General features: G+C 39.9%; 1 protein-coding gene across 1 annotated transcript; it reads right to left on the bottom strand.

Annotated features, from left to right (window-relative positions):
• Positions 1-724: 724 nt before the first annotated feature.
• LOC104607476 (putative methyltransferase At1g29790) lies at positions 725-3,044 on the bottom strand. Its single transcript, XM_010273112.3, has one exon. It carries the CDS (start codon positions 2,503-2,505, stop codon positions 1,252-1,254), a length of 1,254 nt encoding a protein of 417 aa, XP_010271414.1. The 5' UTR covers positions 2,506-3,044; the 3' UTR covers positions 725-1,251.
• Between the last annotated feature and the right edge of the window lie 14,784 nt (positions 3,045-17,828).

Consider the following 17,828-nt stretch of genomic DNA (forward strand, 5'->3'; position numbering starts at 1 on the left):
AATGCACATATCTTAGACGGTGAGTGAGAAATTTTTGGGCTAGAATGTAAGATTGGGAGAACTGTATCTGATTAAAACATGAAATCGAGGGAAAAGTGTTTTCCAAGATGTGTGATGTGACATAGCTTCAGCTCCAATACAACATCATTTTGACCAATTTCATACCTTTTAATTTGCAAAGTATTCAACAATCAAGTTGATTTTAATGTCCCCAGGGATGTTGGAAAAATTTTGGCTGTTTACATCTGACATCCTCTGCTGCCAACAGGGCTCTACCTGCATTGCACATTAGTCCAAATGAACTCCATGCAACATAGAAGTGTTGAAGGCATGTCCATATGGACTAATGTGCCATGTGGAGAGAGTGTGTAGACAGCACAGACTATAGAATAGTGTTGAAAGCATGTCCATTTGCTTTTCATTTTTTGGGCCATTACTTGTGGTGTTAATGGTAAAATCTCGGGCTGGCAAGCATGAGAACATGGGTTTGAGTCTGAGGCAGCCACTTTGTGCAGAAAAATGCCAACGGTTAGGACCATATCCAGTCTACCCCTCCCAACACCCAGATAGCTGGGAGGGAGCGGGGGTGGGGGGTTGATAAGTAAAAAAATCATTGAAATCACTATAGATAAACAGCCTTTCAAGCATCCCAGGGAGAGACATAAGGTTCTGCCTCAGCCTAAAAGAAAAATGCATTAAACAAGAAGCACCATAAGCAAATTAAAATGAAGTGCAACAACAGAAAAAGCTCTTTTCATAAATGCAATTGAAAAGCTACAGAGGCGCAATTAACACAAATAAAATGCAATTAAAAAAGGTACATGAACAGATGAACTCCTTGCTAAATCAAGAATATAACGTGCCTGGCCATATTTCATAGAAGTTAGTCAACTTTTCCCTTTTCATATATCTCATGGTTTCAAGTATCCGAGTTCTCTTTCTCCAAGCAGCATGAGATGTTATACATCCAACATTTGTATTCATTTTGTGAATAAAACAGAAATATTGACATAAAACTGTCCAACTAACCTACTTCAATTATCGCCAACAAAAGATCTTGAATTATAGAATGGATATCTTTCCTCCACTGCCGGTTTGCAGTTAGGAACAGAAACAGCCAATGCTTCACTTATTCCACATGGAAAAGAAATTTCATGCAGATACTAAGCAATGAATTCACACAGAATCTGCGTGAACAAAGATAGAAATCAACAGCAGTGATACCTCTGTGCAAACACAAAGTTCTTTCCATCAAACTCTAATGGGCTTCTGCAGAACAGCAGACAAGTAGACTTGCGACTTCCCTGTCCCAGCAGCATCGACCTTCTCCCCTACAACCCACTTCAGTTTCTTGTACCCAAACCTCTCAATCAACCGCGTCAGGATCCTCTTCCGCTCCTCATCTGCGCAGTAAAAATTATCCAACCAAAACAAGCCCCCAGCCCTCAAAATCCGATCTATGTCGAACATCAAGAATTCCATTTTCTCTGCACGACCGCCATCGCCCAATCCATTCATTGCATGAACCAGATCAAAGACATTGTCGTAGAAGGGGAATCTCTGATCTAAACTTAAAAACAACGGGAAAAGCCCTCTCGCAGCAATGAATTCGTTGAATGGGGCATCCACATTTAGAGTGGAAGTGATTACGGTCACACCTCTCTCTGCCATCCTTGCTGCAAAGCTGCCAGACCCGCCTCCAATATCAAGTCCAATTCTGATCCCCCCACTCCCCAGAGCCAATACATCGTCCACAAGAAAATCATTCTTACCTCTGGCCTTAATGAATCTCTGCCTTTCGGTCCCATTAACCAAATCAAAGCATCCAACACAATCCTTGCCAATTTTCTTACTATTCAGGCAATCAAAGCTCTTGCAACCAAGCCCACTCCAGCTAACAATCTTATCACTAAATGGTTTCCAAAGCGAAAGCGGAAAAGGAAAGAGACCCACCTTGGAGACGGACTTGGCAAGACAACGCCTCCTGGGTAGTGGCTCGCATCCCCTCAAAATCAGCTTCTGGGCGAGACTCCAATCGTCCGGGCAAGCACCGCCGAGCTTGTAACTCATGTACTGAGACAACACATCGATGGATTTCTCGCAGGAGTGGCCGACGGAAGCCACCATTTCGGTGATCCCAGTTCTGGAATCTTTGCCAAGCGGAAGAGAGTGGTGCTGAAGGAAGAGCTTTAACTCGTTTGCGATGTTGGGTCTTGAGATATCGATGTTCTCATAGCCGAGGAGCTCTTTCTCCATCTGAGCTAGTTTCCTCTGCGAAGAATCGATCTCTCTGAGGATCAAAGAAACTTGTTCGGAGATCAAAGAGATGTTCTTGTGAGCGTGGTGGACCGTTTGGTTTTGGGGGGAGGATGTAAAAGCATAGAGAGCGAAAAGATTGGTTGTGAGGACGGAGAAAAGCATGATAACATTGAGAGCTGAGGAACAAAGAGAAGCTCTTTTGAATCTGGCGGTTCCATCGCCTATTTTCAGAGAAACTGAACCCATTCTGGTTCTGCACTTCTTCTGGAATCTAGAGAGAGAGAGAGAGAGAGAGAGTATGCGTAAGTGGAACTATAGAAGCGAACCCAAGAATAAAGTAGAGTGAGTGCGTTTAGAAAGTTGTGAGATTTGAGGAAGCAAATGTCAGTCAGAAAAGGCCGAAAATAAAGAAAGATTATTGCTAAATAAGCAAAACAAATATAAACGCAGGACGGCAGGAGGAGGGTGGTCAAGGGTGCGAACTATGAAAAAACTTTCGATTGCAGGTACAATCGCTTTTAACGGTGGATGATAAATCCACGCCACCGTGAAATGGTGATTGTACCTAATTCAATAGGAGCGAGAGTTATCTCGCGAACTATGAACTGTGAACTGTGAACTGTGAATAGATGGTTGTCGGTTGGGAGTTAATGGGAGCAAGAGCAACATACTAACGTCTGCCGCACACCAGGAACAGGAGGACGGCGAAAAGGGGAATAACCCCACTCTCCTCCACTAAAACAACAGATCCATCCCAAGACAGGATCGGGCGGCCAGGATCAGCCAAGGCGGAAACCTGATACTGAGTCTTGTGTATTATATCAACTGGATTAGAGTGACTGGTGAAGGAAGTCAATTTTCAGATTTGGGAATGGAGATGATATCTTTACTTTTTATTGCGCTGCATTTGTCGTGCACTTCCACTCGATGTATGAATTATGAAACTCTAAGTGCAGCGCCAACAAGTGCACCAGATCCGGGCTCGTCTTGTTGGTGATCGGTGGAAGGTGGTCCCCGCGACATGTGCAGCACTGATGGCAATGGCTTGTTTGTTTCCGTCCCTCCGCTTCACGAGCAAAAGTTAGTAGTAAGCACCCAAAGGATTAAAATAATTAATTAATAATTGAAAAGGAATCCGTTTATTTATCTATTTCTTTTTAATAAATGACAGCCCCCCCCCCACCCCTTTTTTTGTCTTTTGAGTTTTGAGACTCGGCCCCTCACCCTGTGCCGTGCATTATCAAACATTTTTAAATACCTAAAGTGCCCTTGTATTTCAAAAGAATATTTCACTCAATATTATTATGGTTATGGATAAATTTCTTAAACTTACCCTATTGGTTTAGTTAACTGATTAAGTGTATCTTATTGTTTAAAAATTCACTAATATTATTCTTATTGTTTTTGACAATTGATTAACTCTATCCTTATTGTTAACATTTGTTAACTTTTTGTTACATATGATATCACTGACTGATATATTTATTAAAAATTCCTAAAATACCCTTTCACACTTATTCCTAAAAATACCCTTTGACTTTTGTTCCTAAAATACCATCCCTATAACCTTTTTCTTCATTACTTCTTTATCTATTTCAAAGGAAAACCTAAGAGCAATGGTGTCGATCTTAGTTCCGACAAAGAGATTTTAGTTTCAACATTCTCAGTTCCGACGAAAACCCAATAACTAAGAAGGTTGTGATCTTAGTTCCAACATCCTTAGTTCTGGCGGAAACCCAAGAATCACGCGATACCCTCTCTCTTCATGCTACCATTGATCCCAATATAACTAGTTGTTCTTATTGCTCTTGGATTTTCATAATACTTGTTCTTGTTTCTAACACCTTTTAATTTCAAAAAAAAAAAACATTGAAGATGAGAGGGAGAGGGAGAGATCGGTTCTAGAGAAGAGATGAACCACCGAAACTGTCAAATCTGTAGATCTCCCAGATCTCTTCCTCTCCCTCTCGTTCTCTTCTTTGGAACCACCGGAACAATAGATCTCTCAAATCTCTCCCTCTCCCTCTTGTTTTTGGAATCGCTAGAACTGTCGGAACTATAGATCTCTCCCTCTCCCGTTCGCTCTCTTCTCCAGAACCGCCAAAAATGTAGATTTTTCAAATCTCACCCTCTCCCTCTCGTTCTCTTCTCTGGAACCACCGGAACTGCTAAATATGTAGATCTCCAGATCTCTTCCTCTCCCTCTTGTTTTCTTCTCCGGAACCACCAGAACTATAGTGGTTCCAGAGAAGAGAACGAAAGGGAGAGGGAGAGATCTACATTTTTGGCGGTTCCGAAGAAGAGAACGGGTGGGAGAGGGAGAGATGCACTTTTTGAACATTTAAAGAAAATGGAGGGCAAAATAGTCTTTTTCATATTTCTATTGACATGACAAAAAAGGATTAGTCAATTGCCAAAAATAGTAGGGGTAGTGTTAGTCAATTTTTAAACAGTAAGGGTACACTTAGTCAATTAGCCAAACCATAAGGGTAGTTTAAGAAATTTATCCTATTATTGAGGGGAAATTCCCTATTAGTACCTTGTACTTTTAGCCTAGTGCCACTTTGGTCCTCAAACTTTAGAAAGTGATAATTTAATACCCGAACTTTCAAAACATGACAATCCAGTATCAGTTGTTAACCAGCTATTAAGTGGCATTTTAAAAAGACATAAATGCCCTTCAAATGTCATCTAATTTTCTTTATCAACTATCCAAACATCGGCAAAAAATTAATAATCTCAAATCATTGCCTTTTCTATTCAAAAAAGTTTGGACCACCAAAATGCCCACTCAAACGTGACCCCAATTTTCTTAAATGGAAAAGACAAAGATTTGGGACTACTAACTTTTTAGTAGTTGATAAAAAAAATTAAATAACACTTAAAGGACATTTATATCTTTTTTAAATATCATTTAACGACTGGTTAACAACTAGTTAACCACAGGTACGAGATTATCACGTTTTAAAAGTTTGAATACTAAATTACCGTATTTTAAAGTTTAAGAACGAAAATAGCACCAAATTACATGATAATAATCGAGAATTTTCCTAGAAAGACGTTGAATTCATATCATGCCTATAATTATTACTATTAATCAATCATTCATGAAAATTCAAATAAGGTACAGTAATTTAGGCAAGGAAAGAAGTATAATAAATGCCTACCACATTACCCAAATTTCAAAATTATAAACCACGTAAAAGAAGATTGGACTGAAATCGGCAATTGAAAATGTCTTCAATAGTCGATACAAGCACATTAATTAGTCGGTTAGACGCTGTGTCATAAGTACTCCTCTCCAGTCATGGACATGGTATGGTGCTTTGGAGATAAGCAAATACACACAGTCTATTTTATTTGGTTTGATCTGGGTATTTCTTGTAAGAAGAGATGGCCATATGATCTTGACAATAATCTATTAAAGATAAATCAGAAGAAATTGGGTTTTCTATAAAGTAAAGGATCGAGATTGGTCTGAGTTGTAATTTGGTTATGAAACAAATCAAAATCAAAATCACCTCATTTCTTGTTTCCCAGTGGTGATGCAAAATACCTCCAACTCTCTCACTCTCTCTCTCTCCTCACACTGATTAATCATGTACCATTATATTACTGCACTCCACCATTGCAGTAATAGTGGCCCATGTTTTGGAGTCAACCCTGAAATTTATACAGAAGTTAACCCGAACCACGTAGCCTTGGTACCTGGGCTAAATAGAAGAATGTGAAGTATAGAGTCCACAGCTAGCGCCATCACGAACTAACTGACCATAAAACATCATGTTGGGTGAGGATATTTCTGTAACCAGAAGGATACCAATCATGTATACATCTTCCATGTGGACTTTATGTGTATGGAATACCATGTTCAATCCTGACGTCTCTACATGCCAATGTATAGAAGAGTTGTAGATTATACAAATAATTGATGTATCCTTATCTGTATTCTATCATCATGTTAAACATTATAAATAAAATTGAAAGCGGCTGCCCAGTAAGTGGGTTTTTTCACTCACCTCTTTTACACCGAAACTCTCAATAGTTTCATGGTATCAGAGCCTTTTCTTTACAACGTCTAAATCTATGATCTCTTATGGCATCTCAGGCCTCTCAATGAGTTTGTCCTCCCTTGTTATCTCCAATATTGCCAATCCGGTACCAATTATGTTTTGTGGAAGTCACTGCTATAACCCATTGTAGATGGGTCCAACCCGGAATTTGAGTCCTGGTATGAGTGTGATCAAATAATACTTTCCTGGATACAACCCACTTTGTCAATCTCAGCTCTCCCTTACATGGTCGGCGTCAAATTATCAAGGCAAGCATGGGAAATTCTCGAGCGTCGATATGCCTCATCCACTCCTATGCATGTGCCACTCTTCGTCAGCAACTTTATCGCCTGAAGAAAGGTACTCTCTCCATGGTTGATTATTTACAGAAATTTAAGGTTATTTGTGATTAATTGGCAACTTCTGGCTCTCTGGTATTAGATGATGAACTCCAAATATATATTTTGGATGGCTTTCCACCGTCATACCAACCCTTTGCAGCCAGAATACGTGGCAGATCACGCTCAGATGCAGTAACACTTGAAGAACTGCATGATTTAATCATAGGAGAGGAACTCTCCCTTGTAGCAATGAAATATCGATGCCCACCTCAACAGCAATGAAATATGGATCATAACTCTAAACGTCCAGGTTCAGGCCCACCAAGTATGATCCCCACGGCCCATCGGCTGTATTCACAACTTGCTCCGTCTGGTTCAGGCATTGGACATGGGCATACGATGAGTAATCGTCCATCTGGATCTACAAATCGATCCACTTGTCAGATTTGCAATAAACTTGGCCACACAGCTATTGATTGTTTTCAACGCCTCAATCTGTCTTACCAGGGCCGTCGACCACCAGAAAAATTAATGGCCATGGTTGCCACTGCTCATGACTTTACTGATGACACCACCATGGTATTCCAACACCAGGGCATCTCACCATATTACACCAGATCTTGGTAACATACTTCACCCCTCCTCTTACTTAGGTTCAGATGAAGTGAAAGTCGGAAATGGCCAAGGCTAGGATCTTGCATGTTGGACCCTCCACCATTTACTCACCGCACCCACCACATACCACTTTTCACCTTAAGAATATTTTGCATTGTCCCCAACCCTCTGCTCATTTACTCTCAGTTTATCAATTTTCTAAGGACAATAATTGCTACTCTGTTTTTGATGAATATGGCTTTGTTGTGAAGGATAAGATGTCGGGAGTGACCCTACATCACAGAGCAACTGAGAATGGATTGTACCCTTTGAAGCCCATTTCAGCCCAATCACCCCCATGCCCATAACCAGTAGCACATGTCAGCAGCCACCAGCCTAGGGATGTATGACATCACCGCTTAGGACATCCATTACGTGACTTCAAGCCTTAATCTAGCTTCTTTATCTATCAAGCCTACTCATACCAATAATGTGTGTTCATCATGCTAACTTGGCAAGAGTCGTTGTTTACCTTTTCAGTCTTCATCATGTCATTCAACAACCCCATTATTTTCTATTCATTGTGATGTTTGGGGTCCCTCCCCTACTTTATTAGTTTCTAACTATCGTTATTACGTGCTTTTTATTAATGATTATACACACTATTATTGGATTTTTCCCATGCCATGTAAATATGATATCTTAGATATTTTTATTTTCTTTAAAGCAAAAGTGGAGAATTTATTCAACACAGCATTTAAGATCTTACGCACGGATGGTAGTGGTGAATTCTCTAGCACCCCATTATCTGATTTTTTTTGTCACTCGTGACATAATCCACCAACTTTCTTGCCCACATACCCAAGAACAAAATGGTATTATTGAAAGAAAACACTGTCACATAGTTGAAACCATGCTCACTCTCCTTGTTCACTCATCCATGCCATGCCAATATTGGCTTGAAGCTTTCCACACAACACTTTATCTCATCAACCGTATGCCCCTACGTGATTCCTCTCGCCTTACCCCATTTGAATGTTTGTTCAACCACCCTTCCAACTACACTCACCTTCGCTCCTCCGGATGCCTTTGTTTCCCATGGCTACGTTCCTATTGTCATCACAAGCTTGACTTTTGTTCTACTAAGTGCTTATTTCTTGGTTACAACCAACACCACAAGGGGTACTGTTGTTTGGACATGTCCACCGGCAAAGTTTATCTCTCACGCCATGTTGTTTTCGATGAACACACATTCCCTTCCTCACCTCATTCCCCCGACTCCACTAACTCTACCGCTTCCCCTCTTGATTCTCTCTCTGATTGGTTACCCAACTGTCGGCTCTCAGACATTGTTTGGCAAACCCTCACTCCATTCTCACATGCTCCATGTGAGGAGCCACTCACCTCACCTCCCACAAATTCAGAGTTGGCTTCCAATCCTACTACCACGCCTACAACCATCATTCCCACTTCAAATGCTCCCTCTTCTCACCCCAGGCCTGGCCCACCAACTTCTAATACTGTGTTGCCCAACCCAGTCCAAAAACACCCCCATCTACTAACGTCTCCTCACCACCACCTCTTAACCCACCTCCACCCACCCGAACTCATCCCATGTGCACTTAGTCCCAACCTGGGATTTTTAAGCCCAAATTGTACAACAGTTGCTACCCTCTTCCCTTAGCCCTCCTAGTTGTCCATGTGGTGGAGCCCACTTGCTTTTCTCAAGCCCACAAACACCATGAATGGTGTGAGGCCATGGATCATTTCACTCACTCCAAGAACAAGGTACTTGGACTCTTGTTCCAACCTAACCACACATGAACGTTGTGGACTATAAATGGGTTTATCGTGCGAAGTAGAATCCCGATGGGTCTGTCGACAAATTTAAGGCTCGTCTTATTGCTAAGGGTTTTCTTCAATAGCCTGGTGTGGATTTCATTGAAACATTAAGCCTGGTGGTTAAGCACACCACCATTAGAGTTGTTTTATCTCTTGATGTCTCAAACAATTGGCCACTTCATCAATTAGATGTTGAATGCGCCTTCTTGCATGGTGACATTCACGAAGAGGTATATATGGCATAGCCACCAGGTTACATTGATCCTGCTCGTCAATCCCATGTGTGTAAAATGATAAAATCTATTTATGGGCTTCATCAAACGCCACATGCATGGTATGAGAAGTTCAGCTCTACACTTACAAACTTTGGCTTTTCAATCTCTACTTCGAATCCATCATTGTTCATTTATCATCATGGCCATATTACCATATATCTGTTCTCTACGCCGATGACATAATTATTATAAGGAATAATTCTTCCTTCATCTCTTTATTAGTAGCAGCCCTTGGCAACCACTTTAAAGTGAAGGATTTGGGCTCCCTATCCTACTTTCTTGGAATTCAGGTCCACCGCACCACATAAGGCGTCACTCTTACTCAATCTAAGTACATCTTAGATCTTTTGCATTGGCCCAACATGGTTGACTGTAAACCCATGGTTACACTTGCATCTTCTGCTAAACTAGGTCATGATGACAGCCCACCACTAGTTGATCCTACCATGTACAAGAGTATTGTCGGTGCCTTTCAATATGTGACTCTCACTAGGCCCGACATATCCTTTGTTGTGAACCAAACATGCCAATTTCTTCACTCACCCACTAAAGCCCATCTCATCATGGTAAAACAAACATTTCGTTACTTAAAAGGCACTATACATTATGGGCTCACTTTGCGTCCAGGTCCACTTTGACTTCTAGCCTATTGTGGTGTTGATTGGGTTGGGTGCCCTCTGGACTGATAGTCCATGAATGGCTTTTGTGTTTTTCTCAGCTTCAATCCTATCTCTTGGAGCGCTAAGAAACAACCAACAGTCGCTCGCTCCTCCACTGAAGTTGAATACCATTATCTTGTTCACACTGTTGCTGAACTCTACTAGCTTTGCTCTCTCTTTCATGAACTTTGTGTTCCTATTCTTGCTACTCCTCTCATCAGATGTGACAATGTCTTAGCCATTGCCATGACCACCAACCCTATTTTTCATGTCAGATCCAAGCATATAAAGGTGGACTATCATTATGTACGTGAAAAGGTTGTTTGTAAACAGCTTGAAGTTCAATATGTATCCTCATCGGACCAGCTAGCTTATATATTTTCTAAAGGCCTTTCATCCACTCGCCTTTCCTACCTGCTCTCCAAGCTGAACGTCGGTTCTTCTTCATTCCACTTGAGGGGGGATGATAACGGAGACCCACATGATGTACATACTTGTGATGCTTATCCAGTTCATGTAGATAATCGTGTTGACTCTCCCAAGCCCTAACGTCTCTACATGCCCAATGTACAGAAGAGATGTAGATTACACAAACAGCCGATGCATCCTTATCCTTACAACCCTTGTATCCTATCATGTTAAACACTATAAATAAAATTGAAAGCGACTGCCCAATAAGTGGGTTTTTCAGCCACCTAAATACATCGAAAGTCTCAACAATTTCAATATGTACCCTAAGGTTTGAGGCAACTGCTTATATATACTTTGTTGAACTTTCAAATGTTAAGTATAATAGAAGAATAAAGTTGCCCTTCACTATTCATTAATTTTTCAAAACATGCCATTGTTGTTCTTCTTTTCCTTCTTCCTTCCCTCTTCCTCTCTTCTCCATTGCTGCATACACAATTGAACAAGAGCAGGGAGTGCCCACCTTCTTTCCTATTTCTCCCTCTTTCTCATTCCCTCCCCCTTCCTCTTCTTCTTCTCCTTCTTCCTCTCTTCTCTTCCTCCCTTCCTCTTTGCTTCTGCTAAGGTTAGTGAACAAGAAATAACTTGCCCTTCTCTCTCTCTCTTTTCTTTCTCCCTTCCTCCCTGCTTTGTCATTGCTAAGATCACTATTGGAATTGCACAACGAAAATAATGTAATATGTACGTGCACAGAAAGAAAATAAAAAGCAGATAGCAATAGAGAAAGAAAAAGAAAGAGAGAACACCAGATTTACGTGGTTCGGCCAAAATGCCTACGTCCATGGGCAGCAGCTCGGAGCTTCCTTCTTACTATAAACAGGAGAAAATACAAAGATGACCTCAACAAAATCACACCCGTACCCAACACTCAATACACCCAAACACAATACTCCTCTCAGCACACTGCATACACTATACACTGAAATGAAATGGAGTATGTTTTCAACTAACATAGGAGGGACCCCTATTTATACTTGAGCTTAGGGGTATAATGGGGTTTTTTAAAAATTTTCTTCATAATTAAGCAAACAATAAAATGGTGTGCCACCGAACAGAACGGTATGCCACCGTTCAATATGGCAGGCTCAACTCGGTGGGCCACTGATTGTAAATTTGGTGAGCCACCGACTAGCCCACCCTTTTTTACTTTTCAACATTCTCCCACTTGAAGACAATTTTCATAGTGAAAAAACTTGCTCGAGAATAGCTGTCGATCATCTCTTGCTATGGGGCTTCAAGTCCCAGAGACGTTTTGCACCAGATGAACTTCTCTCTCATCATAGGCTTTGTCAATATATCAACAACGTTGTTGTTAGTGTGGATCTTCTGTAATGAGATCTGCCCATCTTCAACTACCTCACGAACAAAGTAGTACTATACATCAATGTATTTAGTCCGTGCATGAAAGACAAGATTTCTTGCCAAGTGTAATGCGCTTTGACTGTCACAATGAATAGTCACCACTTCTTTCTTGATGTGGAATTCTTCAAGCAACCTCTTTAGCCAAATACTTTCTTTACATGCTTGTGTAGCTGACATATATTCTGCTTCTATTGTAGATAAGGCTACTACAAATTGCAATTTCGATGCCCAGCTCACTACACCATTAGCTAAAGAAAACACATAACTAGTAGTTGATTTTCTATTATCACGATCTACATAGTTTGCATCCATATAACCAACTAGTTTTAAGCTTTGGCCACTATAACAAATAGAGATTTCAGAAGTACCCTTCAAATACCGAAGGACTCTCTTCACCGCAATCCAATGATCTCTTCCTGGATTTTCCATAAACTTACTAACTGCTCCCATTGCTTGTGTAATGTTTGGTCTGGTGCACACCATGGCAAACATAAGGCTCCCTACTACTAATGAATATGGTATGTGGGACATTTCTGTCTTCTTAGCTTCAGTGCTAGGTGATTGTTCCGAAGACAACTTGCAACCAACAAAAAATGGGATACTGACTGGTTTGGAATCTTGCATGTTGAAGCGCCACAAGACCCTTTGAACATAACTCTTTTGAGTTATCCAGACTTTCTTGTTCTTTCTGTCCCTATATACCGTCATCCCAAGAATCTGATTAACCGCCCCCAGATCCTTCATGTCAAACCCCCTAGCTAAACGAGCTTTTAGTGTTGAGATACTTCCTTTATCAGTACCTGCAACTAGCATGTCATCAACATATAACAACAAAATGATGAAGTGATCATTACCAAAGTATGTGTAGGCACAATGATCTGCTTCGCATTTGCTAAAGCCCAAGCTCACAATGAAGGAATCAAATCGCTTATACCAACACCTTGGCGCCTGTTTTAGACCATAAAGTGATTTGGTCAGCTGACAAACCAGATCCTTTTTGTCGTTCTCGACAAAGCCTTCAGGTTGAGTCATATAAATCTCTTCTTCAAGATTACCATGCAAGAATGCAGTTTTAACATCTAACTACTCCAGCTCCAAGTCAAGTACTGCAGCCATACTCAATAGAATACGAATAGTACTTAATCGAACAATAGGAGAAAATATTTCGTTGAAGTCGATACCTAATCTCTGAGCATATCCTTTTACAACTAGTCGAGCTTTGTATCTTTCGATATTCCCGCTAGTATCCTTTTTGAGTTTATACACCCATCTACAACCAATAGCCTTTCGATTCTTAGGTAGTTTGACTAAGTCCCAAGTTTTATTTTTCTTTAGAGATTCCATTTCTTCCTTCATTGCCATTTGCCAATGACGAGCATTTGGACATTTGCATGCTTCCTGGTATAAACAAGGCTCATGCTCTTCTGTAATGCAAGCATAAGCTGTTACATAATCCTGAAGCCAGACAGGAGGTCTTGTAGCTCTCCTTGATCGACCTTGATCGTTGTGAGTCTCTCCTTCAAAATTTTCAATGTGTTCTTCAGGTACATCAATAGTTGTATCAATTTGTTGCTTTTGAATCTTTTTAAAAGATTCCACTTCAACTTTCTCTGTTGTCTTAGTTCTGCATCGAATCTTCATTGAAGACAACATCTTGGCTAACAACTATCTTGTGGGCAGTAGGATCCCATAATCTGTATCCCTTTGTACCTTCTGCATAGCCAAGAAAAATACACTTTTTGGACATTGCCTCTAACTTGGTTCTTTGCTCCTTAGGAATCCAAACATAAGCATCACAACCAAATGTACGTAGGAAAGAATAATCAACAGGGTTTCCTGACCATACCTCTTATGGAATTTTGCAATCAAGTGCCGTAGTGGGAGAGCGATTTACTAGGTAACATGCCGTATTGACTGCTTCTACCCAAAAGTACTGCTCCAGCCCAGCTGCACTCAACATGCTTCTAGCTCGATCCATAAGTGTACGATTCATCCATTCAACAACTCCGTTTTGTTGTGGAGTTCGTGGAACCGTATACTGTCTCAGAATGCCATGCTCATTGCAAAATCCTTCAAATTCTTTTGAGGTATATTCTTTCCCATTGTCGGTTCTTAGACACTTAATTCTTTTCCCCTTTTGATTTTCAACTAGAGCTTTGAACTTCTTGAAATAGGAAAAAGTATCACTCTTCCGTTGGAGTAAATATACCCATACTTTCCTTAAGTCCTTGCTTGCTCATATGACCCAAATGTTTGTGCCAAATCATGACAGAATCGGTCACAACATTTGCAATGATGGCATCGCCGACCATGGTATCCCCAATCAAGTGGTATAGCTTTTCTTGTAATTTGCCTTTTGCAATTACCATAACTTCTTTACTGATCTTCAATTGGCCCTTTTCTCCAGAAAACTTGTAACCGTCTTCATTAAACTTTCCCAGTGACAGGAAACTCTTTCGCTATTCAGGAACATACCGTACACTAGAGATTGTACGAGTGATGCTGTCAAACATAATAATTCTAACGTCTCCAATTCCCACTATTTTGCATGTGCTATTATCGCCCATGTAAATAGTCCCACCATTGCACGATTGGTATGTGTAGAACCAACCTCTACATGGCGTCATATGGAAAGAAGCACCAGAATCTAATATCCAGTTATGCTTTAAATTTTCACAAGAATCAATAGACAGTACCTCACTATCTTCTGATGAATCACTTCCCTCTGTGATGTTTCCTTGGGAATTATTTGAAGCCGGATCTTTGTCAGAGTTGGGCCGATTTTGCTCTGCTTTGGGTTGCCAACAATCTTTTCGAAGGTGCCCCTTCTTACCACAATTCCAACACTTGAGTCCTTTCTTGTTGCCTCTTGACTTGGATCTCATTTGATTTTTGATAGAGCCGTTTCTCTCATTCGATCTACCTCGTACCATCATTGCATCACCTGAAGAATTCTCACCAACTTTTCTACGAGATTCTTCCATAAGCAACATAGAAATAGTAGATTCTAATGACAGATCTTTAGTATTGCTCAAATTCATTATCAAACTATCCCAAGAGTCTGGCATAGAACAAAGCAAAAGAGCAACCTTTTCTTCATCATCAATACGTACCTCTACAACTGCTAATTTGCTTACTAGAGTGTTGAACTCATTCAAGTGTACTTGCAAAGAGGCTCCGTCCTTCATCCTCAGATTGTAGAGTTGTCGTCGGAGAAAGATTTTGTTGGACATCAATTTCCCCTCGTAGAGATTCCGCAACTTGTCCCATAAACCTTTGGCAATGGTTCCTCGGACACGTTGAATAAAATCGAATCTTCTAAAGCAAGAAGAATATCAGCCATGGCTATCTGGTTTTTCTTCTCAAAATCTTCGTCTTTCATATCAGCAGGCTTCTTCTCTTTTCCTTCTATGGCAATTGCACAATCTTCTTTCACCAACACAGCATGCATCTTCAGCTTCCAAATTGCATAGTTGGATTCGTTGAATTTCGGTATGTCGAACCGGGTAGAGCCCGAACTCGCCATATTCAACACGTGCAATACCGGAACAACAAATACAGATTTCGGCAGAATCCTAGAACAGAACCGTGTGGCTCTGATACCAATTGTTGGAATTGCACAGCGGAAATAATGTAATCTGTACGTGCACAGAAAGAAAATAAAAAGCAGATAGCAATAGAGAAAGAAAAAGAAAGAGAGAACACCAGATTTACGTGGTTCAGCCAAAATGCCTACGTCCACAGACAACAGCTCGGAGCTTCCTTCTTACTATAAACAGGAGAAAATACAAAGATGACCTCACCGAAATCACACCCGTACCCGACACTCAATACACCCAAATGCAATACTCCTCTCAACACACTGCATACACTATACACTGAAATGAAATGGAGTATGTTTTGAACTAACATAGGAGGGACCCCTATTTATACTTGAGCTTAGGGGTATAATGGGGTTTTTTAAAAATTTTCTTCATAATTAAGCAAACAATAAAATGGTGTGCCACCGAACAGAACGGTGTGCCACTGTTCAATATGGCGGGCTCAGCTCGATGGGCCACTGATTGTAAATTCGATGAGCCACCGACTGGCCCACCCTTTTTTACTTTTCAACAATCACCAAACATTTAACTAATTTCTAAAACCAAATTAGGTGTGCCCTAGCTTTTTATGTAACTATTTTATAATTTCCTCTCTTAGCTTAAGGTGCTCTTTGTAAAATTTAATCAAAACTGATTGCTCCACATTTCCTTTTCTTCAAGTAGAAGAAGAAGAAAGAGGGAGAGAATGATTTGTAATGGGATGGGAGCAAGTTGGTTTTCTAGAAGACAACATTATTAACGGTTCTAAGGCCCTGCTTGATTTCACTTAGAATAAGTACTTGTTAAGTGTTGGGACCATACATTAAGTGGTAATTAAGTGCTTATGCATGTTTGGTAAAAAAGTCACCAATAAGTACTTTTTAAAAAAAAAGCACTTATAGAAAAAGTGACCTGATAGTTGCTTTTTTTTTCAATGCTTATTGGAGAAGTGCTTATTCGAATAACATGAGACGACACAATCCCTAATATTTTTCTAATCCCCAAACTACCCCCGCACAAGGATTTTCTTCTCTCTTCTTCCATTCGAACTCTAAACACGTAGGGGGTGGCACACAATACCTGGTTTATGACTGGCGATGACCAATAGTGAGAAAAAATGACCGGCGAACCATTCATTTTGCCAATGACTACTGATTTTATGCATTCATTGGTCGACTTGAACTATTTTTTTTGGTTTTCTTAGAACCCGAAATTCCCCTCTTTGGTGTGTTCTCATATTTGTCTTGGGTGAGTTTAACGGTGACAACCCACCGTCCAGACACCATCGAAAGAAGGTTAGTTTGCCCAAATGAACCCCCTCTATGTTGTTATTGTTGTTATTATTATTATTATTGTTGTTGTTGTTGTTGTTATTAATTGGGTCCACATTGCATTCCACATGTGGGCCCATGTGGGCTCTCATGTGTCATGATGTGATGATGTGGCGATTTTTCATTGAAATGTATAGTATAATATGTGAAAAGCATTGTTTATATGTACAAGAGAAGTAAAGCTAAAATTGTCATTTATGCCAACATAAACACTTGTGGAGAAAGTAGCTCACCAAACAACCTTAAGTGATTATTAAAATAAGCACTTATAATAAGTACTTGTGCAACAAGTACTTATTTTAACAACCACTTGATCACCAAACATAGCTTCAATAAAGATAAAATATGAATTAAGAAAAAAAATCTAATTTTTGCTATTGACGGCCTTTAATAATTCATCAATGAAAGCACTGCTTATATTATATGGGATTAGATTAGAAGGCATATAGAAGTAGACCTCGAAATTATAGGATATATCCAAATAGTTTTGTAAACCAAAGGGTATGTATAAGTAATTTACCCCTTATTTATTTTTAATTTGACATGAATTGATTGCTTTTTAGGGGATTTGGAAGCATATGAAATGTTGGGGGCTTTGGGGTTATAGATAATTAGTAAAGTAAAGAGTGGTTTTTTTCTTTCGTTTTTTGGAAAAATTACAAAGATCCTTTGTATTATGGAATTTGTGACAAGTACTTCTTAAACTTTCATCTCTCACATGATAGAAATATATTAATTTACCAAAGTGTCGACTCAAACTTTTCTTACTTTATTTTTTCTTTACCCTTTTTTTCTCTTACACCCTAAGCTGTGTTTGATTTGAAAGAAAAGATAAAAAAAGAAAAGGAAAGATAGGAAAACCCATACAAAAGGTCTGCACCAAGTTTCTCTGTTTTTCCTTTTCTTTCCATACCTTTTCCTTCAAACCAAACATAGCCTAAATGATAAAAAATACCTTCATTTTCTCCATTCAAAACTAGGTAAAATAACAAGGGTCATTTTTCGCTACCAAGTCAGGTAAAATTTTGTCCTAACTATCAAACGACCAAGATCTTTTGAGACAA

This window comes from Nelumbo nucifera, chromosome 5 (assembly GCF_055504915.1).
Source record: "Nelumbo nucifera cultivar China Antique chromosome 5, China Antique-T2T, whole genome shotgun sequence".
NCBI classification, from domain to species: Eukaryota; Viridiplantae; Streptophyta; class Magnoliopsida; order Proteales; family Nelumbonaceae; genus Nelumbo; species Nelumbo nucifera.

Coding starts and splice junctions, on each gene's coding strand:
- LOC104607476 (XM_010273112.3), bottom strand. CDS start 2,505: ATGGGTTCAGTTTCTCTGAAAATAGGCGATGGAACCGCCAGATTCAAA.